The sequence below is a fragment of the Heteronotia binoei genome, chromosome 9 (genome assembly GCF_032191835.1).
Source record: "Heteronotia binoei isolate CCM8104 ecotype False Entrance Well chromosome 9, APGP_CSIRO_Hbin_v1, whole genome shotgun sequence".
Lineage (NCBI taxonomy): Eukaryota > Metazoa > Chordata > Lepidosauria > Squamata > Gekkonidae > Heteronotia > Heteronotia binoei.
This window is the reverse complement of record NC_083231.1, coordinates 123,552,793-123,578,112: the sequence shown is the minus strand read 5'-3', so window position 1 is coordinate 123,578,112 and position 25,320 is coordinate 123,552,793. Positions and strand designations below refer to the sequence as shown.

Genomic DNA, 25,320 nt, shown 5'->3' with positions numbered 1-25,320 from the left:
GATTTATATCCCACCCTCCACTCCGAAGAGTCTCAGAGGGGCTCACAATCTCCTTTACCTTCCCCCCCCCAACAACAGACACCCTGTGAGGTGGGTGGGGCTGGAGAGGGCTCTCACAGCAGCTGCCCTTTCAAGGACCACCTCTGCCAGAGCTATGGCTGACCCAAGGCCATTCCAGCAGCTGCAAGTGGAGGAGTGGGGAATCAAACCCGGTTCTCCCAGATAAGAGTCCGCACATTTAACCACTACACCAGACTGGCTCTCCAGTTAATAATACATTGAAGCACATAAGGTAATGTTGCTTGGGAAAGAGAGAAGAAGTAGAAGAAGGAGGAGGAGGAGGAGGAAGAAATTGGATTTATACTCTGCTCTTCACTACCCAAAGGAGTAACAGAGCAGTTTACAATCTCCTTTCCCTTCCTCCCCACAACAGACACCTCCCTCTAAGCTCACCCTCTTGTGAGCAAAAATTCTACTTTGTGAGCCACTGGCATTAAAGTTGTGAGCTACTCAGGGCTGGCACACGGGAGTAGGCCAGGTAAGCCGCTGCCTAGGGCGCCACCTGGCCTGGAGGTACCATGAAGTGCCCCCTCTCTTCACCCGCCACACCTGCTAACTTCCCGATCTCGTGAAGCCGGGAAGAAGCGGACGTGCTCAGAGCGTGCTCACTGCGACGTCCCTCCTTGGAAAGCCTTGGTGAAGTCAGGGGGCGTGGCAGCATCTGGACTTTGCCGAGGCCTGGGAAGCCTTGGTGAAGTCGGAGGGGGCAAGGGCGGGCCAAGCTCAACTGTTTCTGGCTCAACATTAAGAAGAGCTTCCTGACCGTTAGAGCGGTTCCTCAGTGGAACAGGATTCCTCCTCGGGAGGTGGTGGGCTCTCCTTCCTTGGAGGTTTTGAAACAGAAGCTAGAGGGCCATCTGACAGCAATGAAGATCCTGTGCATTTAGGGGGAGGTGTCTGTGAATTTCCTGCATTGTGCAGGGGGTTGGACTAGATGGCCCTGGAGGTCCCTTCCAACTCTAGGATTCTATGATTCTAAGCCATGTGTTCTTGAAAAAATGTAAGAAAATAAGAACATAAGAGAAGCCATGTTGGATCAGGCCAATGGCCCATCCAGTCCAACACTCTGTGTCACATAAGAACATAAGAGAAGTCATGTTGGATCAGGCCAATGGCCCATCTAGTCCAACACTCTGTGTCTCATAAGAACATAAGAGAAGCCATGTTGGATCAGGCCAATGGCCCATCCAGTCCAACACTCTGTGTCACATAAGAGAAGCCATGTTGGATCAGGCCAGTGGCCCATCCAGTCAAACACTCTGTGTCACATAAGAGAAGCCCTGTTGGATCAGGCCAATGGCCCATCCAGTCCAACACTCTGTGTCACATAAGAACATAAGAGAAGCCCTGTTGGATCAGGCCAATGGCCCATCCAGTCCAACACTCTGTGTCACATAAGAACATAAGAGAAGCCATGTTGGATCAGGCCAGTGGCCCATCCAGTCCAACACTCATGTCACACAGTGGCCAATATATGTGTGTGAGGAGGGACACACACATACAGCCTGCCCTGTGCCCAGCCCTCTCCAGAGGCTAAAAAAAACTGTGAGCTAGCTCCCATGAACTCAGCTTAGAGGAAACATTGCCTGTGAGGTAGGTGGGGCGGAGAACTCTGACAGAAACTGCTCTTGAGTAGAACAGCCTCTGACAGATTTATGGCTGACCCAAGGCCATTCCTACAGGTGCATGTGGAGGAAGAGTGGGGAATCAAACCCGGTTCTCCCAGATAGAAGTCTGCACAATTAACCACGGCACCAAACAAGGCAGTTTGAGTTACGTGATAAAAGCCCTGACTTCAGATATTCAAAATACTTAAATCATCAGATCCTGGCCTTTTTGGTATGATGACCCAGAAGTCCAAATTTAGATAACCCATCCAGGGATAGCCCAAGACAAACTATGACCTTGGTTCCCATCTAGTTAAACATTCCATCTTCTGCAGTGGCAAACCAAATGTTTTTGAGAATCCTAGAGTTGGAAGGGACCTCCCAGGGTCATCTAGTCCAACCCCCTGCACAATGCAGGAAACTCAGAAATACCACCCCCTAAATTCACAGGATCCACATTGCTGTGAGATGGCCATCTAGCCTCTGCTTAAAAACCTCCAAGGAAGGAGAGCCCACTGTTTAAAAACCTCCAAGGAAGGAGAGCCCACCACCTCCCGAGGAAGCCTGTTCCACTGAGGAACTGCTCTAACAGTCAGGACGTTCTTCCTAATGTTGAGCCGGAAGCTCTTTTGATTTCATTTCAACCCATTGGTTCTGGTTCTACCTTTTGGGGCCACAAAAAACAATTCCACACCATCCTCTAGAGGACAGCCCTTCAAGTCCTTGAAGATGGTGATCCTATCACCTCTCAGCCGCCTCCTCTCCAGGCTAAACATCCCCAGCTCCTTCAACCTTTCTTCATAGGACTTGGTCTCCAGACCCCTCATCATCTTTGTCTAACCAACACTGCTCAAAGGGGGCAGCTGCCCTTACTCTGGACCCCAAGCTAGTGGCATTCAGACACATCCACTCACAGCCTTTCAAATGAAGATTGCATCCCAGCCTTGGCCATCCTCTCTTTCTCCATTACTCCCTCTAATCCAGGGGTGTCGAACTTATTTGTTATGAGGGCCGGATCTGACATAAATGGAACCTTCTCAGGCTGGGCTGTGTGTGTCATAACATGTAATGCCAGGTAGCAGAGATATAAACTTTACAAAGGACATGGGCAAACATAATTAAAGATTTTTTTTTAAAAAAAAACTTAAAATAAAATATGTTTAAAAGATTAGCACTCTTGCAATCTTTTGTTTATTTAACAGTCTGATAACTGACGCCTTTTGCTCTGAATAATTGCATCAAAATCTGGAGACCATGTCTGTGCTGTAGCAATCTTGAGTATGCTGTTCAGGCATTGTTCAGGTGTGTGTCTGTAAGTTGTAAAACCTACTTTTGATTTATTGGCATTCGTTATAGAAATCACATGGTCAATGCTTTGAGTCTAAGACCCAGGGGGGAAACATGAAATGGCTGGGCATTGCAAGCTTTTGGACGTAAGTTGCTTCATGTGCTGGTCAGCCCAATGGAGAAAACAAAGGTTTTGCTCTGTAGCTCCTGTGCAATTGGGGAAGCCTGGCAAAGCCAGCTGTGATGCAGAAGGAAGCAAGAGAGAGAGAAGGAAGCAGATGACAGTGAGTTGCTCACGGGCCTGATAGGAGCCCTCCGGGGGCCTGATTCAGCCCTCGGGCAGCATGTTTGACACCCCTGCTCTAATCCTTCCTAAAATTCTCACTCACTCTAGTGACCTTCAAGATATGCTTTTACTTGATCAACATGCAGTGAAGGAAAAAAAATAGAAGGTAACATAAGAACATAAGAGAAGCCCTGTTGGCTCAGGCCAGTGGCCCATCCAGTCCAACACTCTGAGTCACATAAGAACATAAGAGAAGCCCTGTTGGATCAGGCCAATGGCCCATCCAGTCCAACACTCTGTGTCACAGAAGAACATAAGAGAAGCCCTGTTGGATCAGGCCAGTGGCCCATCCAGTCCAACGCTCTGTATCACATAAGAACATAAGAGAAGCCCTTTTGGATCAGGCCACTGGCCCATCCAGTCCAACACTCTGTGTCACATAAGAACATAAGAGAAGCCCTGTTGGATCAGGCCAATGGCCCATCCAGTCCAACACTCTGAGTCACATAAGAACATAAGAGAAGCCCTGTTGGCTCAGGCCAGTGGCCCATCCAGTCCAACACTCTGTGTCACAGAAGAACATAAGAGAAGCCTTGTTGGATCAGGCCAGTGGCCCCTCCATTCCAACACTCTGTGTCACATAAGAACATAAGAGAAGCCCTGTTGGCTCAGGCCAGTGGCCCATCCAGTCCAACACTCTGTGTCACACAGTGGCCAAAAAACAAACAAACACCCAAGTGCCAAAGGTAGTGTTTCTAGGGCCAGAAGAGAACAACGGAAAGGACAGAGGTGGCCATTAGGGAAGCTGGGTGCAACCCAGTTTCGGGTCCCAACCTACAGGCTGGGAAATACTGATTCAAACGACTGCATACCAGTTAACATGGGAGTCTGTGTGTTTCTATAAAAGTATGTTTGGAGCTAAGTGTAGTGTTGCTCCCCTATGTACCAAAGGAGCTTGCCATTGAACAACCGTGCCCTCACATGGCTCATAACTGTCTGGCACCCCAATTCCACTGCCTGCCTCAGATTTCCTAATGTCAGGGCCGCTTCTGGCCCTCCTCTGACCTTTTCCCTTTCCCCTCTTTGAAACAATCTGGCTCTTTCATCCTCTTTTGTAGCTGGATTAACTTGCACTTCATTTGGCGAGAGTAATCGACATATTATCAAGACGAATTTGCGCTCCATCCATCTCCGGCCCTGACTGGGAAGCCACGTACCGAGCATATCCTCCGAAACAGGTGTGCGCAGAATGTCCCCGGTGAACTCGCACGAGGTCTTCTTCGCATCGATCCCAGATGTGCCTTCAAACACCTGCAGAGAAAGGGCGGCCGGAGCAAGGACCCAATTAGTGGCAATTAGGAAGGATTAACAGCAAATGAGGGCAAGCAGATAGTCAGAGAGGACAGCAGTGGGGGGGAGGGATGTCTCTCGGCCTGTTCTGGGGAGCTGCAAATCTGGGGGAGGTTCTAAAAACACGTGGAACTTGAGCCACCTTCTTGTCTTTCTCTCTGTGCTCCTCCCTGGACATTTTGCTCGGCTACCAATTTCTAAGTTTACCCTGATGTCTATTGCCTGTCAGAACCTTCTTCCTGTCTTCAGACACCCAACTCCATCCCTCTGTTGCCATATCCAAGCGCTTCCCAAGACTCCATGTTTACTGACTGACCTGACTTTCTTACTGCTTACTTTCTTACTACTACTACCACCACCTACTACTTACTTCCTTACTACTACTACTACTTACTTTCTTACTGCTACTACCACAACCACTTACTAACTTTCTTACTACTAGTAGTACTTGCTTTCTTACTACAACATCATATTTACTACTACATCATCATCATATTCACTTTCTTACTACTTACTTTCTTACTATTACTACTACCACCACCTACTACTTACTTTCTTACTACTACCACCACCTACTAACTTTCTTACTACTACTACTTACTTTCTTACTACTACCACCACAACCATTTACTACTTACTTTCTTACTACTAGTAGTACTTGCTTTCTTACTTCAACAACATCATATTTACTACTACATCATCATCATATTTACTTTCTTACTACTACTACTAACTCTTACTACTACTACCACCGCTACTGCTATTTACTTTCTTATTACTACTACTTACTTTCTTACTACATCATCATCATCATCATCATCAATTCAAACATTTCTTTGCCACCTTTCTCCCTTATAGAACATAAGGCGGTTTGCAATATAAGTAAAAAGGTAAGGGCAGTCCCTTGTGCAAGCACCAGTAGTTTCTGACTCTGGGGTGATGTTGCATCACAACATTTTCATGGCAGACATTTTTACGGGGTTTGTTTGCCATTGCCTTCCCCAGTCATTTACACTTTCCTCCCAGCAAGCTGGGTACTCGTTTTACCGACCTCGGAAAGATGGAAGGCTGAGTCAGCCTGGAGCCGGCTACCTGAACCCAGCTTCCGCCAGGATCGAACTCAGGTCATGAGCAGAGCAGAGTACTGCAGCTTACCACTCTGTGCCATGGAGCTCCTTACAATATAAACAGGCCATTATAAAAACACAATGTAAAACCAAGAATCATAAAAATGGCAACAATACCTTCCCTTTCTGTCCTTCTTGACATGACTTAGCATTGATTAGATTAGAGACCAGTAGGGCGGGCCTCCCTTTTTCTTACATTTTTGTGCCCTGCCTGGTGGTTTTGGCAAATGAATAATAATAATAATAATAATAATAATAATAATAATAATAATAATAATAATAATAATAATAAGAAGAAGAAGAAGAAGAAGAAGAAGAAGAAGAAGAAGAATGAGGAAGAAGACGATGACGACAATGGATTTATATTCCGCCCTCCACTCAAGAGTCTCAGAGCAGCTCACAATCTCCTTTATCTTCCTCCCCCACAACAGACACCCTGTGAGGTGGGTGGGGCTGAGAGAGCTCTCCCAAAGCTGCCCTTTCAAGGACAAGCTCTGTGATAACTATGGCTGACCCAAGGCCATTCCAGCAGGTTCAAGTGGAGGAGTGGAGAATTAAACCCGGTTCTCCCAGATAAGAGAGCTCTGGCTGACCCAAGGCCATTCCAGCAGCTGCAAATGGAGGAGGGGGGGAATCCAACCCGGTTCTCCCAGATAAGAGAGCTCTGGCTGACCCAAGGCCATGCCAGCAGGTGCAAGTGGAGGAGTGGGGAATCCAACCCAATTCTCCCAGATAAGAGAGCTCTGGCTGACCCAAGGCCATTCCAGCAGGTGCAAGTGGAGGAGGGGGGAATCCAACCCGGTTCTCCCAGATAAGAGAGCTCTGGCTAACCCAAGCCCATCCCAGCAGGTGCAAGTGGAGGAGTGGGGAATTCAACCCGGTTCTTCCAGATAAGAGAGCTCTGGCTGACCCAAGGCCATTCCAACAGTCGCAAGTGGAGGAGTGGAGAATCCAACCCAGTTCTCCCAGATAAGAGAGCTCTGGCTGACCCAAGGCCATTCCAGCAGCTGCAAGTGGAGGAGTGGGGAATCCAACCCGGTTCTTCCAGATAAGAGAGCTCTGGCTGACCCAAGGCCATTCCAGCAGGTGCAAGTGGAGGAGTGGGGAATAATAAGAATGAGGATTGTGTGTGTATATGAGAGTAGGCAGGTGGGGGGGAAAGAGAAAAAGCAAGCTCCTTTAGTCTTGGAGCAGGTGCTATGTCTGGAGGAAAGTGTGATGGAACCGGGTTTCCTTAGCCTAGGAAGAACATCAAAAGAGCTCTGCTGGATCAGACCAAAGAGCCATCAAGTCCGGCTTTGTGTCCACACAGCAGCCAATCAGGTGCCTCTAGGAAACCCATGAGCAAGATAACTGCAACAGCACCCTTTTGGTCGTGCTTCCCAGCAGCTCTTCCAAAGAAGAGGCATCCTGCAACCTCTGGTACTGAAGGGAGGAGATACCCATCATGGACTAGTAGCCACTGACAGCCCTGTCCTCGGTGAACTTGTCCATTTCTCCCTTCAAAGCCTTCCCAGTTGGCAGTCATGACTACCCCCTGTGGCCATCAGTTCCGCAACTTAGCTACGCACCGTGTGGAGAGGCACTTCCTTGTGTCTGTCCTGAGTCTCACATCCTTCAGCTTCAGTGGATGACCCTGGGCTCTAATATTATGGGAAAGTGGGAACAGCCTGGTTGGGTTCTTATGCAGAAGAAGGAAAGGAGTCCTGCTGTTCCAGAGGACAAGATTAGGTTCAACAGGCTTAAGAAAAGGAAAGGAAAGGTCCCCCATGCAAGCACCAGTCGTTTCCGACTCTGGGGTGACGTTGCTTTCACAACGTTTTCATGGCAGACTTTTTACGGGGTGGTTTGCCCTTGCCTTCCCCAGTCTTTTACACTTTCCCCCCCAGCAAGCTGGGGACTCATTTGACCGACCTCAGAAGGATGGAAGGCTGAGTCAACCTTGGGCCAGCTACCTGTATCCAGCTTCCGCTGGAATCGAACTCAGGTCGTGAGCAAAGAGTTCAGACCACAATACTGCAGTACTGCTGCTTTACCACTCTGCGCCACGGGGCAGAAACATCTGAATTGTGGCTGGCCTAGTAAACTGGATGGGTGGGTGAGCTCCCCAGACACTTATCAGGGATGCTCTAGCTATGGATTTCCTACAATTTGGACCTAGATTAGATTTCCTTCACTAAGTCTCCTTCCAAGTTTAGGACTCGGGTTCTTCGCTATCCAGAGCTGACCCTTCCTCTGCTGCTGGATGCCAGGAAAGTGCCTTAGCTGTTTTGTTGGGCTCTTATAAAGTTTGTTGCTTCCCCACCCTCAACAATGCAGGTGATAAGATCCACTGGATCTTGTTTTGTTCCAGATAGCCAACTAGCTTGTAGGGTGCCAGGAAAGAACAAGACGACAGAAGGAGACAGCGAGCAGGGGGTGACAGAGAGCAGCTGGCCGAAACCAGCTATTTCAGCACCACGGAGAGCTCCTCAAGGAAAGCAAGCGTTGCTCCAAGCAACTCCAAAGCCCAGGTCACAGCTCCACACGCACAGATTGACAATGACAACTGACAGAACTCTGACCCTCAAGTCAATGTGATAAACAATGTGAAGGGGAAGCTTCCTGGCTTTGTAGTTGTCAGACCCAGAGTCCAGGAAGAGACAATTGACGTTCAAGATCTTTATTCCAGCTCATGGGCATACACACACATTGTCGAGACGGACCTCTCTGTGAGTTCCTCCAACTTATAAACCTTTGCCCTGACCGTTATAATTCAAGCCAAAGCGCGCCAAGCAAAAGCGGGGGTTTTGCGCGGGGTTTTGCAAATCTCTCATCATTGCAGGTGCTCACTATGGTTTGCATCTCCTCCAGTTCTTTAGCCTTGGCCACCTAGCAACTAGCCCATGCCCAGACATGCCATCCTCCCTCCAGATAAGCAACAAGTGACAGTTATATCAAAGGCATAGCCAAGCACAGCAGAGCATTGAGACACAGACTAGCATTGTATAACTGAATACACATGACAAGAGGGACGAGATGGAGTGACTCTCGACAGTAGTGCGATGCCAACGAAGGACTAGAAGTTATGCCTTTTGTGTCGTCCGTTGGGTCACATGATGAGAGCCCAGGAACTTCAGGTGGTCTGATTCAGCCTCCTCTTCTAAAAGACACGAGCTGGCATTGCTGGAGTTGGAGACTGGTAACATCCCTCTCCTATTCTATACTGGATTGACCCCCAGGCTCCATCTGGCAGGATCAGGACCACATCCACAAGGCCATTTCAACCCAGATCTGAGCCCAGTCGACCTTAGAGACCAGCAAAATTTGGGAGGGGGGTGTCAAGTTTTCAAGAACTACCTCCCTTCATCAGACACTTTGACTTTTGTGAACGTCTATGAAAGAGTTCTCTCAGAGCTCTCTCAGCCCTCCCACCTCACAGAGTTTCTGTTGTGGGGAGAGGAAGGGAAGGATTGTCAGCTGCTCTGTGGCTCTGAGTGAAGGGTGGGCATGAATTCAATCTTGTCCTCCTCCTCTTCCTCTTCTTAGAGCAAATTTGGTGTAGCGGTGAAGTGTGCGGACTCTTATCTGGGAGAACTGGGTTTGATTCCCCACTCCTCCACTTGCAGCTGCGGGAATGGCCTTGGATCAACCATCGCTCTTGTAGGAGTTGTCCTTGAAAGGGCAGCTTCTTTCAGAGCTCTCTCAGCCCCACCCACCTCACAGGGTGTCTGTTGTGGGGAGAGGAAGGGAAGGAGATTGTCAGCTGCTCTGTGGCTCTGAGTGAAGGGTGGGCATGAATCCAATCTTGTCCTCCTCCTCTTCTTAGAGCCAATTTGGTGTAGTGGTTAAGTGTGCGGACTCTTATCTGGGAGAACTGGGTTTGATTCCTCACTTGCAGCTGCTAGAACGACCTTGGGTCAGCCATAGCTCTTGCAGAGCTGTCCTTGAAAAGGCAGATTCTGGGAGAGCTCTCTCAGCCCCACCTACATCACAGGGTGTTTGTTGTGGGGAAGAAAGATAAAGGAGATTAGTGAACTGCTCTGAGACTCTGAGATTCGGGGTGGAGGGCGGGACATAAATCCAATATCATCATCTTCTTCTCCCCCTTCTCCTCTGAAACTCTTGCTGGTCTCTAAGGTGTGAATGGACTTGAATCTATTTGTTCTACCGCCAACCAACACAGCTCCCCTCTGAAAACAAGGGTCTTCGAGTTGGATCCCAGCTTCCGTCCAACTTTACAATCCAAAAAGCAGCTGCATCCAAAGCCTTATGCATGCAAGAAAGACCACGGTCAGATGGGGGCCAAAAGGGGCTTTCTAATTGGATCCTATCAGAGGCCGCCGAAACCTCCCCCCCCCCCCGGAGGCCCTTTGATCGGAATAATATTTGACACTGAATTAATTGACCTCTGGGCCGCTGCTTTAACGAGATCTGTGTGGCCCCTTGCGAAAGAATGTTCACACATCTGCCAGCTGTTGCGCCCGGGGTGGGGGGAGTGGAAATAAGCCCTTCCCCTTCCCCTCCAGCCCGGCTCAATGTACATCGAGCTTTTCCTTAAGCTGCTTCTGCCAAGGGCTGGCAAGGCTTGCCTCCCTAATAGGATTAGAAGGGCACTGCAGAGGTCTCCGCGGCATTAGAGGAGTGAAGTTTTGCAGCTTGCCAGCAGAGGTCCCCGACAGGTCATCTCTGCTGCTACCTTTTCACAACAGGACTGCGCTCCGGGCATCCCTAATCGGAGCAGAGAGGGCGTCCCGGATGAACACAGAGGGCGGCCGGCTGAGTGACAAAAGGTCAGGGCACTCTCGGAGACGAGCCTTCCCAGAAAGAGGGCATCTTCTACCCTCAGAGGGGCCCTGTGGCGTCCCTCCCCTGCTGTAGCCCTGAGTTACATGGGGCCGACCTTGTCATGATAAACATCCGCTTGCCACCTGCTTCCAGTCATAGAACCGCAGAGCTGGAAGGGGCCATGGAGGCCATCTTGTCCAACCCTCCGCTCAGTGCAGGATCAGCCTAGAGCAACCCTGACAAGTATTTGTCCAACTAGGGCTGCCAAGTCCCCGGTCCGGGAGGGGAATCCCCTGCCTGAGAGGTTCCCAACCCTCTGGCCCACATTGAGGCAGCAGGGGGAACCTCCCCCTACATTGCTAGCACGATGACAACACCTGGAAGTGATGTCTTCAAAATGGCAGCACCCATGCAGAGATGCTCTAGGCATTTCCGGGAAAACTCTATGGTTGGATCAGACCAATGGCCCCTCCAGTTCAAAATTCTGTGTCACATAAGAGAAGCCATGTTGGATCAGGCCAATAGCCCATCCAGTCCAACACTCTGTGTCACATAAGGACATAAAAGAAGCCCTGTCACATAAGAACATAAGAGAGGCCATGTTGGATCAGGCCAATGGCCCATCCAGTCCAACACTCTGTGTCACATAAGGACATAAAAGAAGCCCTGTTGGATCAGGCCAATAGCCCATCCAGTCCAACACTCTGTGGCACATAAGAACATCAGAGAAGCCCTGTTGGATCAGGCAAATGGCCCATCCAGTCCAACACTCCGTGTCACATAAGAATATAAGAGAAGCCCTGTTGGATCAGGCCAGTGGCCCATCCAGTCCAACACTCTGTGTCACATAAGAACATAAGAGAAACCCTGTTGGATCAGGCCAATGGCCCATCCAGTCCAACACTCTGTGTCACATAAGGACATAAAAGAAGCCCTGTTGGATCAGGCAAATGGCCCATCCAGTCCAACACTCTGTGTCACACAGTGGCCAAAAAAATTATATATATATATATATATATAATGGTACAATAGGTACCATAGAGTTTTAACCTCCTGAATGGCTAGAGCATCTGAGAAAACCATAGTTTTTTCCTGGAAACGCCTAGAGCGGCCCCATTTTGATGACATCACTTCCAGGTGACGTCATCACGAAGCGCATGCATGAAAGCCCCCTGCTACGGGAAGCTGGGGACTTGGCAGCCCTAGCTTGAAGACTGCCCGTGAGGCGGAGCTCACCACCCCCTTTGGTAGCTCATTCCACTGTTAAATAACTCTTTCCTTAAAAAGTTTTTCCTATGATCCAGCCCTTCATTTAAACTCGTTATTTTGAAACCTCTCTTCTGCTACTAACAGCAACACCTCCCTGCCCTCCTCTAATGATCCTTCAATTACTTAAAGAAAAAAAACCCTTTCCCTTCTCAACCTCCTCTAGACAAAACTCTGCGCCCCTGAAAACTGCAAAGCACTCTATGCAGGATGTGGGCAGAGATGTCTGAAGGCAGGGGTGTCGAATGTCTGGCCCGCAGGTCAGAACTGGCCTGCCAGGGCTTTAACCAGGCCCCCGGGGCTCTTTTCTCCCCTCTCCTCCTCACAGCATTTCAAGCTCAGAGGCTGATGAAAGAGTGAGATCATTCAAGAAGAAGAAGAAGAAATTGGATTTATATCCCACCCTCCACTCCGAAGAGTCTCAGAGTGGCTCACAATCTCCTTTACCATCCTCCCCCACAACACACACCCTGTGAGGTGGGTGGGGCTGAGAGGGCTCTCACAGCAGCTGCCCTTTCAAGGACAACTCTGCCAGAGCTCTGGCTGACCCAAGGCCATTCCAGCAGCTGCAGGTGGAGGAGTGGGGAATCAAACCCTGTTCTCCAAGATAAGTGAGCTCTGGCTGACCCAAGGCCATTCCAGCAGCTGCAAGTGGAGGAGTGGGGAATCCAACCCGGTTCTACCAGATAAAAGAGCTCTGGCTGATCCAAGGCCATTCCAGCAGGTGCAAGTGGAGGAGTGGGGAATCACCCGGTTGTCCTAGATAAGAGAGCTCTGGCTGACCCAAGGCCATTCCAGCAGCTGCAGGTGGAGGAGTGGGGAATCAAACCTGGTTGTCCCAGATAAGAGAGCTCTGGCTGACCCAAGGCCATTCCAGCAGGTGCAAGTAGAGGAGTGGGGAATCACCCGGTTGTCCTAGATAAGAGAGCTCTGGCTGACCCAAGGCCATTCCAGCAGCTGCAGGTGGAGGAGTGGGGAATCAAACCTGGTTGTCCCAGATAAGAGAGCTCTGGCTGACCCAAGGCCATCTCAGCAGGTGCAAGTGGAGGAGTGGGGAATCAAACCCGGTTCTCCCAGATAAGAGTCCACACGCTTCACCACCGCACCAAACCGTCTCTCATGAAGAGGACGAAGCACGGGGCAGCTCACACCGAGTGCTTCTTCCCAAAATGGAGGAGAAGTTTGCAAAGGTTGGGACCGGGACAGGCCCTAGGTGGTCCTCCTGGGGGCAGTCCACAGCACCCCCTTCTTCACCTACCTGGACGATGGCTTTGGAGCCCACGACTTCCAAGACCTGCCCGCTCCTGTGTGTTCCATTGGGGAGGGTGAAGTTGACGATCTCGGCAAACTGGGCAAACTGCCAAGAGAAGAAGAGGCAGGGTCAGAACCCCAGGAAAACAAGAAAGGGAGGAAGAGGAGAAGGAGGAGGAGAAGGAGGAGGAAGTTAATTGGACCCCATTGCTACAGTGCCCCCTAGAACAATAAGTCCCTGGGAAGCCTCTAGGCTTGGGGGGGCAGAGTGTCTTTCCTCTTTGTAGAGGGGGAAGAAAGACTTATTTCCCATGCTGCCAGCAGCTCTTAGGTGAGACCAGTCATGTCTGCTTAGTGTCTGTGTTGCAGATAGCGGTGCCAGCTTCCAGGTGGGGCCTGGAGGTCTCCAAGAATCCCACCATTTTCTGTGGATAAAAATGGCAAGTTTCAGAGGGCAAACCCTACAGTATACCATAGGTTCTTGATGAAATCCCTCTCCAAGTGCCCTGTTCCACAGACACTCTCCCCCCAAAAAAAAATCTCCAGGAATTTCCTAAACCAAAGTTGGCAACTCTAGCTGCAGCTAACAGATCCCTAAACCAAATAGCTAACACGAGCATCCATAAACAATAATATAATAATAACTTTTAATTTCTATCCCGCCCTCCCCGCCAAAGCAGGCTCAGGGCGGGGAACAAGTTAACTCTTTCATGACTAAAGGATGAACTTGCAAACTCCCAACGGTTTCACCGCTCCTTTCCCCTGGGCTTCCCACCACGACCCCACGATCTTTCTCCGAGTCAGTTCAGACCGCTTTATTCTAGGTCGCGATTCAGTTCCAGCGTACACATTGCTTTCTTTTTTGATTTCCGTGGAAACTCATTTGCCAGGTTGTCGGATCCTTTTGTAGCCCTTTGAAACCTGTTTAGGTTTTCACCATCCTCAATAACTCAGCTAGGTTCAAATTCAGTAGCACCTCAGAGCCCAACAAATTTAGGGGGGGGGGGGGGGCTGAGCTGTCATAGAACCATAGAGTTGAAAGGGATCTCCAGGGTCATGTAGTCCAACCCCCTGCACAATGCAGGGAATTTACAAATACCTCTTCCACACACATACATCTCCAGTGGCCTCTGATCCATGCCCAGAAGATGTCAAAAACCTGCCAGCGATTCCCTCGCCAAACCAGTCTGGAAAAAAATTGCTGACTGACCACAAAGTGGAGAAAAACATTTCCCTGGGCATGTACGAAAGGGCAACGAGAACTAAGCACTGATGCAACCCTTCCTGCCCCCTTCTCTGTTTTTGGAATTTTGTATTTCTATGTGTGTGTGTGTGTGTATACATGCACCTAGAAGTCATGGCACCTCTGGTGACTAACCCCCCACTAGGGAGCTGGGGGCTATTCAGGGAGATGGCTGACTAAAGCCTGCCCCTGTCTCCTGGCTCTGGTATTCCTTGGAGGTCTCCCATCCAAGTCCTTTGCTTGGCTTCCAAGACTGACAAGATCAAGGCTTGCCAGGGCTATCCAGGTCAGGGTGGAGGGATGAGTTTTCAAGAGTCAAAACTCCCTCAACAGAAATAACTAACTAACTAACTAAATAAATCAATTTCAACTGTCGCAAACTTATTCCCTGAAAACCTGGTTGGTCTATACGGTGCTACTGGAATCGAATCTAGCTGTTCTACCGAAGGCCAACATGGCTATCCTTTGAAACGGAAGAATTTAGTCATCCTCTGCAAATTTGACCCCCTTCCTGTTTGTTCCTGGTTCCAGATCACATGAGTAAAATCAATACAGATGTTTGGGGAGGCCATGGAGGCCCCAGTGTCAATGAGACTGTATGGGATACCTATTGTTGCCAATCTCCAGGTGGGGGCAGGGGATCCCCCAGTTTGGAGGCCCTCCCCCTGCTTCAGGGTCATCAGAAACTGGGTGGGTTGAGGGGGAGGGAGATGTCTGCTGGGCACTGCATTATTCCCTATAGAGACCGTTCCCATAGGGTATAATGGAGAATTTATCTGCTGGTATCTGGGGCTCCAGGGGGCCCTTCTTTTTGAGGTAGAGGCACCATATTTTCAGCATAGCATCTGATGCCTCTTCTCAAAACATCCTCCAAGTTTCAAAAAGATTGGTCAAGGAGGTCCAATTCTATGAGCCCCAAAAGAAGGCGCCCCTATCCTTCATTATTTCCAATGGAGGGAAGGCATTCAAAAGATGTGCAGTCCCTTTAAATGTGATGGCCGGAACTCCCTTTGGAGTTCAACCGTGCTTGTCACACCCTTGCTCCTGGCTCCACCCCCCAAAGTCTCCTGGCTCCACCCCCAAAGTCCCCAGATATTTCTTGAATTGGACCTGGCAATCTTAAGGGCACAGAGAGAGCTTATGCCTCAGGCAGCGTCATCCTAAAAGTAGCCCTCCCTGGTGGTTGCTTGTCCCCATTTTCTGGTTCTCAAGGGAACACTGCCTCTGAGCATGGAGGCTCCATTTGGCTCAGTTCGTCCCCAGGATGTGTCTGTTGCTCAGCGTGAGCTCCCGCTGGCAAGTCTAGCCCAGCATCTCCTTGGAAGCACGCCTCATTTCTCCTGAGCCGGCACTTTGCACCTGAAGCTTTGCCAGAAGGGGGGGGAGAGAGAAGTCTCTGTGATCCAGCTCTTTAACTGATCTTATTAACCCTCCATTTAAAAAAAAAACAACAACCCACAGTTGAAATGATACCTTGTGGCTGCCACTGCCCACCCATGCCCAGAGCGTGCGTTAAGTCGACTGGGTGCACATGCCTTGCTTCCGCGTGGAATGCTTGTTCAAGCGGGCACACAGCCCATGCACAGGCCTGTCACGCTCACTTACGGTGGGCAGCAGGTGCCAGAAATTAGGCTATGGGCTACATTTCCACTGTTTCTCGCTCCACGTCTGAACTGATTTATTTGGAAATTAAGCCCCGTTGATTTTAATGAAACTTATTCTCCCAAGAAAATAAGCTAAACTTGCCACCCCTCTGGTGCGTTCCATTACTGGTGGCCAGTCAAGGGCTAACAGCTAGGATAACAAAATGGAGCCTCCACATAGAGCTGCCAAGTCCCCGGCTGGACTGGGGTTCTCCAGCCCTGGAGGTTGCCAACCCACCGGCCCACATTTGGCTGGTGATGGGAACCTCCCCTGACATTGCTGGCGCGAGGACGTCACTTGTGGGAGGGAGGGCTGCCACTCTAGGCATTTCTGGGAAAACTCTATGGTTTCCCCGGCTGCTCCAGCAATTTGTACCATAGAGTTTTCCTTTCCAAATTGCTAGAGCATCCATAGAGTTTTCTTGGAAATGCCTAAAACGACCGCGCACGATGTCGCCGGCGTGATGACGTCACTTCTAGAGGCAGGGGACTTAGCAACCGTACCTCCACATCAACAGGCAGTATATCTCGACATACCCGACGATGGGTACTAACCCTGTTGCTCTTCTCCTCTACTTGTTGGTTTCCAGAAGATTATGGGGGGGGGGGGGATATCAATATGGAGAGATAAATTTGTGTGAGAATGGAGTCACTATTTTGTGAGGATATTCTATATATGGACTTTTGTAAATAGAATATTATAGAGTGATTTTTGTATTTTAAAAACTGGTGGATTTGTATTATATGAAGATTATTGTTTTAAAAACACACAAATTGTATATAGTGGCGTTCTTTAGTTATTTGGTTACGATACCGTGGGGGTTTTGTTGTCGTCATCGTTGTTTTAGGCTATTTTGTGTAAAAAAAAGAAAGAAAGAAAGTCAAGGTAGACCCCAGCGCAAGCACCAGTAGTTTCCGACATCACATTCCAATATTCTCACAGCAGACTTTTTGACGGGGTGGTTTGCCATTGCCTTCCCCAGAGTTGGAAACTTTCCCCCAGCAAGCTGGGGACTCATTTGACCAACCTCAGAAGGATGGAAGGCTGAGTCAACCTCGAGCCGGCTACCTGAACCCAGCTTCCACCAGGATCGAATTCAAGCAATGAGCAGAGCTTGGACTGCAGTACTGCAGCTTTACCACTCTGCACCACAGGGCTCATTTTGTGTAACCTTCCCTTTTTTCTCTGTCTCACCTGGAGTTGGCAAACCTAGAAAGGCACATTTAAGTTATTCGATTACAGGGTTGTGCATCTGAGAACAGACAGAGAAGAAAGGCAGAGGCCCATGTTCTTTCCTGGCCTTTCTGTCCGCTGGTAGCTCTTCCTTTCTTCCCTCCCTCCCACTAAGCAAACCAACCAACAAACCCATAACTACTGCTTGAACGCCAGGAGCTGGTCTTTACCCTTTAACTGCCTCTTACAACAAATGGACAGTTCTAGCTAAGCTCTTGGAGTCAAACGAGAGACACTCAAGGAACGAAAAGAAGTTTAAAGCCACGGAGCTCTTTATGAAACAAGAACTCTCAAATATGACAGTCAAAGGTTGTTGGATTGGCAGGTATCCATCGCACCAAGTTTAATTACGTCCTGACTTAAGTAGGCAGCCGTGTTGGTCTGAAGTAGTAGAACAAAATAGGAGTCAATAGCACCTTTAAGATAGGGTTGCCAATCCCCAGGTGGGGGCAGGGGATCCCCCGGTTTGGAGACCCTCCACCCGCTTCAGGGTTGTCAGAAAGCGGGGGGAGGGGAGGGAAATGTCTGCTGGGAATATTATTCCCTATGGAGATTTATTCCCTTAGAAAATCATGGAGAATTGATCCGTGAGTATCTGGAGCTCTGGGGGGGGCTGCTTTTAGGGGTAGAGGCACCAAATTTTCCGTATAGTATCTAGTGCCTCTCCCCAAAATGCCCCCCAAGTTTCAAAAAGATTGGTCCAGGGGGTCCAATTCTATGAGCCCCAAAAGAAGGTGCCCCTATCCTTCATTATTTCCAATGGAGGGAAGGCATTTAAAAGATGTGCCGTCCCTTTAAATGTGATGGCCGGAACTCCCTTTGGAGTTCAACCGTGCTTGTCACACCCTTGCTCCTTATTCCCTTAGAAAATCATGGAGAATTGATCCGTGGGTATCTGGGGCTCTGGGGGGGGGCTGCTTTTAGGGGTAGAGGCACCAAATTTTCCGTATAGTATCTAGTGCCTCCCCCCAAAATGCCCCCCAAGTTTCAAAAAGATTGGACCAGGGGTTCTAATTCTATGAGCCCCGAAAGAAGGTGCCCCTATCCTTCATTATTTCCAATGGAGGGAAGGCATTTAAAAGATGTGCAGTCCCTTTAAATGTGATTGCCGGAACTCCCTTTGGAGTTCAATGATGCTTGCCCCAGCCTTGATCTTGGCTCCACCCCTAATGTCTCCTGGCTCCACCCCCAAAGTCTCCTGGCTCCACCCCCAAAGTCCCCAGATAGTTCTTGAATTGGACTTGGAAACCCTACTTTAAGACCAACTTAGTTTTATTCAGGATGTAAGCTTTTGTGTGCTCTAAGCACATTTCATCAGAGGAAGAATCCGACACTGAGCAGAGCCGCGCATAGCTGATAGGCAATAGTTCAGAATGTAAAATGCTACAGATTTAAGATCCAATGACATAATAGTGAAATTATCTAATAGGCAGTGGTTTAGATTGTAAAATGGTACAAATATAAGATCCAATGACAGAATAGTCAAATGAACAAATTGAGCAAACCTATGATCTGAGTGGCATGAGCATGCGAAAGCAACAAAACAGGAGTATGTCAAAATGTGAGAGCGTCTGTCATTAAACCACTGCCTGCCAGATAATTTTGCTATTCTGTCGTTGGATCTTAAATCTGTACCATTTTACATTCTGAGCCATTGCCTACCAGATATTTCACTATTCTACCAGCTATGCTCACTGTACCGGATTCCTCGTCTGATGAAGTGTGCCTAGAGAGCACACAAAAGCTTACGTTCTGAATAAAATTAAGTTGGTCTTAAAGGTGCGACGACTCCTATTTTGTTCTACTACATCCTGACTTGACATAACATTTGGTTTATTCTGGGCTCCACCCCCCCCCTCACACTGAGGATACGTTTGGCCACTAGAGGTCACTCTTTGAAGCCAATACAGCTTGGCTGGCCTATTGAAATCGAAGAGGTGGTTAGAGATGTCCCCCCACTCTGGGTAATCTCTCTTTCTAAATCAGGGGTGGAAAATATGTGACTCTTTCACATATATTCTGTGGCTCTCAAAGCCCTCGCTGCTCCATTGGCTGGCTTGGAGAAGTCTTTTCTCTCTTTAAATCACTTCCCTGTGGGATCTTTCACAATTCTGCAGGGCCTGAAAAACTGAACTGTTTCGACAGGCTTTCGACATCTGAATCCAGGATAGAACCACCACCTCTCACCGCTGAGAGGAGCTACGAATGTCATGGGGCCATCAACAGAAAAAGAAAGATCCCGCCATATTAAAACGCATAGCACTGCAAAATGTTTTACATGTATTTTATTGGTTTTAAATTGTTTTATGTAATTGATTGTTAGCTGCTCTGAGTCCGCTTGTAGAGAGGGCGGGATATAAATTTAATGTAATAAATAATAATACATAAATTCTCTAAGCCAAGCCAGACAGCAGCTTGGAGAATGCATTTAAAGTTGCTTTTTCTCCACCTCTCCCCTCTTCTCCCACCCCCATATATTTGCTTTCTTTCCAACTTTCTTTCCATTTGTCCTCCCTCCGTCCCTCTCTTTTGGCTCTCAAACATCTGACAAATCAGCCAGTATCATAACGCCCCTGTATAAATCGATGGTGCGGTCTCATTTGAAATATTGTGTACAATTCTGGTCACCACACCTCAAAAAGGATATTATAGCATTGGAGAAAGTCCAGAAAAGGGCGACTAGAATGATTAAAGGGCTGGAACACTTTCCCTATGAGGAAAGGTTGCAGCGCTCGGGGCTCTTTAGCTTGGAGAAACGTCGATTGTGGGGTGACATGAGAGAGGTTTACAAGATTATGCCTGGGATGGAGAAAGTAGAGAAAGAAGTACTTGTCTCCCTTTCTCACAATACAAGAACTCGTGAGCATTCAATGAAATTGCTGAGCAGCCAGGTTAAAACAGATAAAAGGAAGTACTTCTTCACCCAAAGGGTAATTAACATGTGGATTCACTGCCGCAGGAGGCGGTGGTGGCTGCAAATTTAGCCAGCTTCAAGAGGGGATTGGATAAAAATATGGAGCAGAGGTCCATCAGTGGCTCTTAGCCACAGCGTATTGTTGGAACTGTCTGGGGCAGTAATGCTCTGTATTCTTAGTTCTTGGGGGGGGGGCAAAGGGGAAGGGCTTCTAGTCCCAATTGTGAACCTCCTGATGGCACTTGAGTTTGGGTTTTTTTCTGGTCACTGTGTGACACAGAGTGTTGGACTAGATGGGCCACTGGCCTGATCCAACTTGGCTTCTCTTATGTTCTTATGTGACACAGCGTGTTGGACTAGATGGGCCACTGGCCTGATCCAACAGGGCTTCTCTTCTGTTCTTATGTGACACAGAATGTTGGACTGGATGGGCCACTGGCCTGATCCAACAGGGCTTCTCTTATGTTCTTATGTGACACAGAGTGTTGGACTGGATGGGCCACTGGCCTGATCCAACATGGCTTCTCTTATGTGACACAGCGTGTTGGACTGGATGGGCCACTGGCCTGATCCAACATGGCTTCTCTTATGTTCTTATGTGACACAGAGTGTTGGGCTGGATGGGCCACTGGCCTGATCCAACATGGCTTCTCTTATGTTCTTATGTGACACAGAGTGTTGGACTGGATGGGCCACTGGCCTGATCCAACATGGCTTCTCTTATGTTCTTATGTGACACAGAGTGTTGGACTGGATGGGCCACTGGCCTGATCCAACATGGCTTCTCTTATGTTCTTATGTGACACAGAGTGTTGGACTGGATGGGCCACTGGCCTGATCCAACATGGCTTCTCTTATGTTCTTATGTGACACAGAGTGTTGGACTGGAGGGCCCATTGGCCTGATCCAACAGGGCTTCTCTTATCTTCTTATGTGACACAGAGTGTTGGACTGGATGGGCCACTGGCCTGATCCAACAGGGCTTCTCTTATGTTCTTATGAGACACAGAGTGCTGGACTGGATGGGCCACTGGCCTGATCCAACATGGATTCTCTTATGTTTTTATCTGACATTTATTCTATGTGGCTCTTACATTAAGCAAGTTTGGCTGCCCCTGCTCTAAATGCTAAATGGTGCCCTCTAACCCCCCCCCCCCCAATTCCTGGCTATAGTGTTAGGTGTAACCAACCTTCACTATGCTGAATTTCATTTTTTAAAAAAGATTCAGCCTGTACCTTCACATTGTCCAGTACCACCAGCGGCCCGTTCACACCACACACGGTCTTGTAGGCTGTGGAAAGAAGAAGAAAAGGGAGAAATTATTGGCTCTCCCTGAGAAAAAAGACAGCTGAAAGGAAAGCTTGAGAACACCCAGGGAGGAGGAGAAGATATTGGATTTGGATTTATATCCCACCCTATACTCTGAATCTCAGAGTGGTCACAATCTCCTTTACCTTCCTCCCCTCCCACAACAGACACCCTGAGAGGTGGGTGGGGCTGAGAGCTCTTGCAGCAGCTGCCCTTTCAAGGACAACTCCTACGAGAGCTCTGGCTGACTCAAGGTCATTCCGGCAGCTGCAAGCGGAGGAGTGGGGAATCAAACCCAGTTCTCCCAGATAAGAGTCCGTGCACTTCACCACTACACCAAACTTGAAGTGATCAAGGAGTTGGGTGTGTCTCTGAGTCAGGCTTACCGTGCTGGAAGAGTTTCCACAAGAAGAAGCACCCTTATACTAGCGAGACCCTTAGCCAGGACGTGAGTTGGACCAATGCATAGAGAGGACCTCCTCTCTGACATGTTTGATGGCAGGGTTCCTGAGCTATTCCCAGCCTGCAGACATCTTTGGAATTCTGCCACAGGGTGGTGGCGGGGCAACAACAAAATGGCTGCCACGGGAGGTAGAACCAACTGCAAAATACCAGGGAGTGAGGAGAGATATCCTCCGAACTCTGTTTCCTGTGAGCCTTCACCAGCTGGAGTTTTGTAATCGGGACCTCAATGAGTAATATTAGAATTTTGGATTGATATTAATCCCTGAAGAAGGTTTTAATCCTAAAATGTTGGATTTATCCCACAGTCGCATTGGATGTTACATTGTTACAATTTGATCTACAGCTTTCTTCCTGGGCCACACCCTCCATTTCACGAGCTACTTTGATTTGTTGCTTGGACTTTCATTTTCTTAGGCTGTACTTACACCAGGGGTGGCCAACAGTAGCTCTCCAGATGTTTTTTGCCTACAGCTCCCATCATCGTCAGCCATTGGCCATGCTGGCTGGGGATGATGGAAGTTGTAGGCAAAAAACATCTGGAGAGCTACTGTTGGCCATCCCTGTTCTACACAAATAGGAGTATTAGTATATTTCCATTTGGTCTATTCATAGAATCATAGAATTGGAAGGGACCTCCAGGGTCATCTAGTCCAACCCCCTGCGCAACTCACAAATACCGGCCCCCTAAATTCACAGGATCTTCATTGCTGTCAGATGGCCATCTAGCCTCTGTTTCAAAACCTCCAAGGAAGGAAAGCCCACCACCTCCTGAGGAAGCCTGTTCCACTGAGGAACCGCTCAGTCAGGAAATTCTTCCTAATGTTGAGTTGGAAACTTCTGATTTAATTTCAACCCATTGGTTCTGGTCCTACCTTCTGGGGCCACAGAAAACAATTCCACTCCATCCTCTATATGACAGCCCTTCAAATACTTGAAGATGGTAATCCTATCACCTCTCAGCCACCTCCTTTCCAAGCTAAACATGCCCAGCTCCTTCAACCTTTCCTCAAAGGACTTGGTCTCCAGACCCCTCACCATCTTCGTCACCCTCCTCTGGACCCCTTCCAGCTTGTCTATATCCTTCTTAAAATGTGGTGCCCAAAACTGAACACAAGACTCCAGGTGAGGTCTTACCAGAGCAGGACTGCGGTTATTCAGGAAAGTGGTGATGAGAAACGTGGCTATGCATGTGGTTATGATATAAAGATTTTTATAGCATCTCAGAACACAGATTTGTTTTTTGTTCCTTTGGTCTTTTTCTGTGTTCTCCAACCTTTGCATTGCATTATAGGGAGTAAAGTTATGCAAAATTCTGATAGCAGCAACAAAGAAAAGATGCATGGAAAAAAAGGCTAAATACATGATTCTGTATACTATCAATTAAATTACTAAAAACAATAATATTGTCATTAATTTTAGTAACTTAAAAATAGAAACGTCCAGAAATCAGGTGCAATGTGCAACAAATTCTACTGAATTTTCTTCAAGTACACTTCTCAATACCATTCATACTGGATGGACTAAGAATATTTGTGGTGATTGGGATTACCCTGGGCATAAAAGAGAGGGCCACAAGACCTGAGTTCTGGCTCATCTCTTCTTGCCCTCCCTCTCACAATCTGCCTCAGTTCCCAGAGCCAGCATCGCTGTCAGATGGCCATCTAGCCTCTGTTTAGAACCTCCAGGGTCATCTAGTTCAACCCCCTGCACAATGCAGGAAACCCACAAACACCTCCCCCTAAATTCACAGGATCTTCATTGCTGTCAGAGGGCCATCTAGCCTCTGTTTCAAAACCTCCAAGGAAGGAGAGCCCACCACCTCCCAAGGAGGAAGCCTGTTCCACTGAGGAACCGCTCTAATGGTCAGGAAGTTCTTCCTAATAGAATCCTAGAGTTGGAAGGAACCTCCAGGGCCAACTAGTCCAACCCCCTGCACAATGCAGGAAACCCACAAACACCTCAGCCTAAATTCACAGGATCTTAATTGCTGTCAGAGGGCCATCAAAACCTCCAAGGAAGGAGAGCCCACCACCTCCGAAGGAGGAAGCCTGTTCCACTGAGGAACCGCTCTAATGGTCAGGAAGTTCTTCCTAATAGAATCCTAGAGTTGGAAGGAACCTCCAGGGTCATCCAGTCCAACCCCCTCCACAATGCAGGAAACCTACACACACCTCACCCTAAATTCACAGGATCTTCATTGCTGTCAGAGGGTCATCCAGCCTCTGTTGAAAAACCTCCAAGGAAGGAGAGCCCACCACCTCCCGAGGAGGAAGCCTGTTCCACTGAGGAACCGCTCTAATGGTCAGGAAGTTCTTCCTAATAGAATCCTAGAGTTGGAAGGGACCTCCAGGGTCATCTAGTCCAACCCCCTGCACAATGCAGGAAACTCACAAACACCTCCCTCTAAATTCACAGGATCTTCATTGTTGTCAGATGGCCATCCAGCCTCTGTTGAAAAACCTCCAAGGAAGGAGAGCCCACCACCTCCTGAGGAAGCCTGTTCCACTGAGGAACCCTCTAATGGTCAGGAAATTCTTCCTAATAGAATCCTAGAGTTGGAAGGAACCTCCAGGGTCATCTAGTCCAACCCCCTGCACAATGCAGGAAACCCACAAACACCTCACCCTAAATTCACAGGATCTTCATTGCTGTCAGAGGGTCATCCAGCCTCTGTTTCAAAACCTCCAAGGAAGGAGAGCCCACCACCTCCCAAGGAGGAAGCCTGTTCCACTGAGGAACCGCTCTAATGGTCAGGAAGTTCTTCCTAATGTTTTCTCAAAAACTCTTTTGATTTAAATTCAACCCATCGGTTCTGGTCCAACTTTCTGGGGCAACAGAAAACAACTCCGCACCATCCTCTAGATGAAAGCCCCTCAAGTATAGGTGGGATTGTTTTATCATATGTGGTGAGAAGGCGAAAGACTATTGGAACTGGAAGATGTTACATGAACTATTGCAGAAAATGTTGAAGGTGCAGATTCCTCTTAAAACAGAACTGGTTTTGCTGAACATGCATCCTAGTGATTATACAAGAGACAAGACATTTAATGGCACATATTAATACCGCAGCTAGGATTTTCTTTGCTCAGAAATGGAAGTTCCAAGAACTACCCACGAAACAGGAACTGATCAGGAAAATACTGGAAGCTGCAGAGATGGGCTATTTATCGCTATTGTTTGCTGGGAAATCCAAGGAAGAAGCAAGAGAATATTGGAAGAAGTTATATGTATGGCTAGACACTTAAATTGCTTTGGTGTGAACTGTGGTTAATATTCTTCAGTTTATATGGTTGAAACACAAGCTAAATTGATAACCTTAATGGGAACTTACAGTATAATTCTATATGATTACTGTGATGGAGGCTAAGTATGATGAAATTTTCTTTTATTTGAATTCTACAGCGACATGCCGAATGTATTCCATTTTTCTTTACAGATGCATTATTACTTTTCTATTTCCATTTTCCCTTTTCCCTCTTTCCCCCCACCTTGAAAATAAAAAATTCATACT

The 25,320-nt window shown here is 48.2% G+C and overlaps 1 protein-coding gene across 1 annotated transcript in view; it reads right to left on the bottom strand.

Moving 5' to 3' along the window:
• Positions 1 to 25,320, bottom strand: part of ATP6V1B1 (ATPase H+ transporting V1 subunit B1) — a 105,959-nt gene that overhangs the window by 38,301 nt on the left and 42,338 nt on the right. The window contains exons 2-4 of the mRNA XM_060247215.1: positions 21,272 to 21,327; positions 13,009 to 13,107; positions 4,458 to 4,551 (exon numbers count right to left, since the gene is read on the bottom strand). Of these exons, the coding sequence (XP_060103198.1) occupies positions 4,458 to 4,551; positions 13,009 to 13,107; positions 21,272 to 21,327 (249 nt within the window). The remainder of the gene's footprint in view (positions 1 to 4,457; positions 4,552 to 13,008; positions 13,108 to 21,271; positions 21,328 to 25,320) is intronic.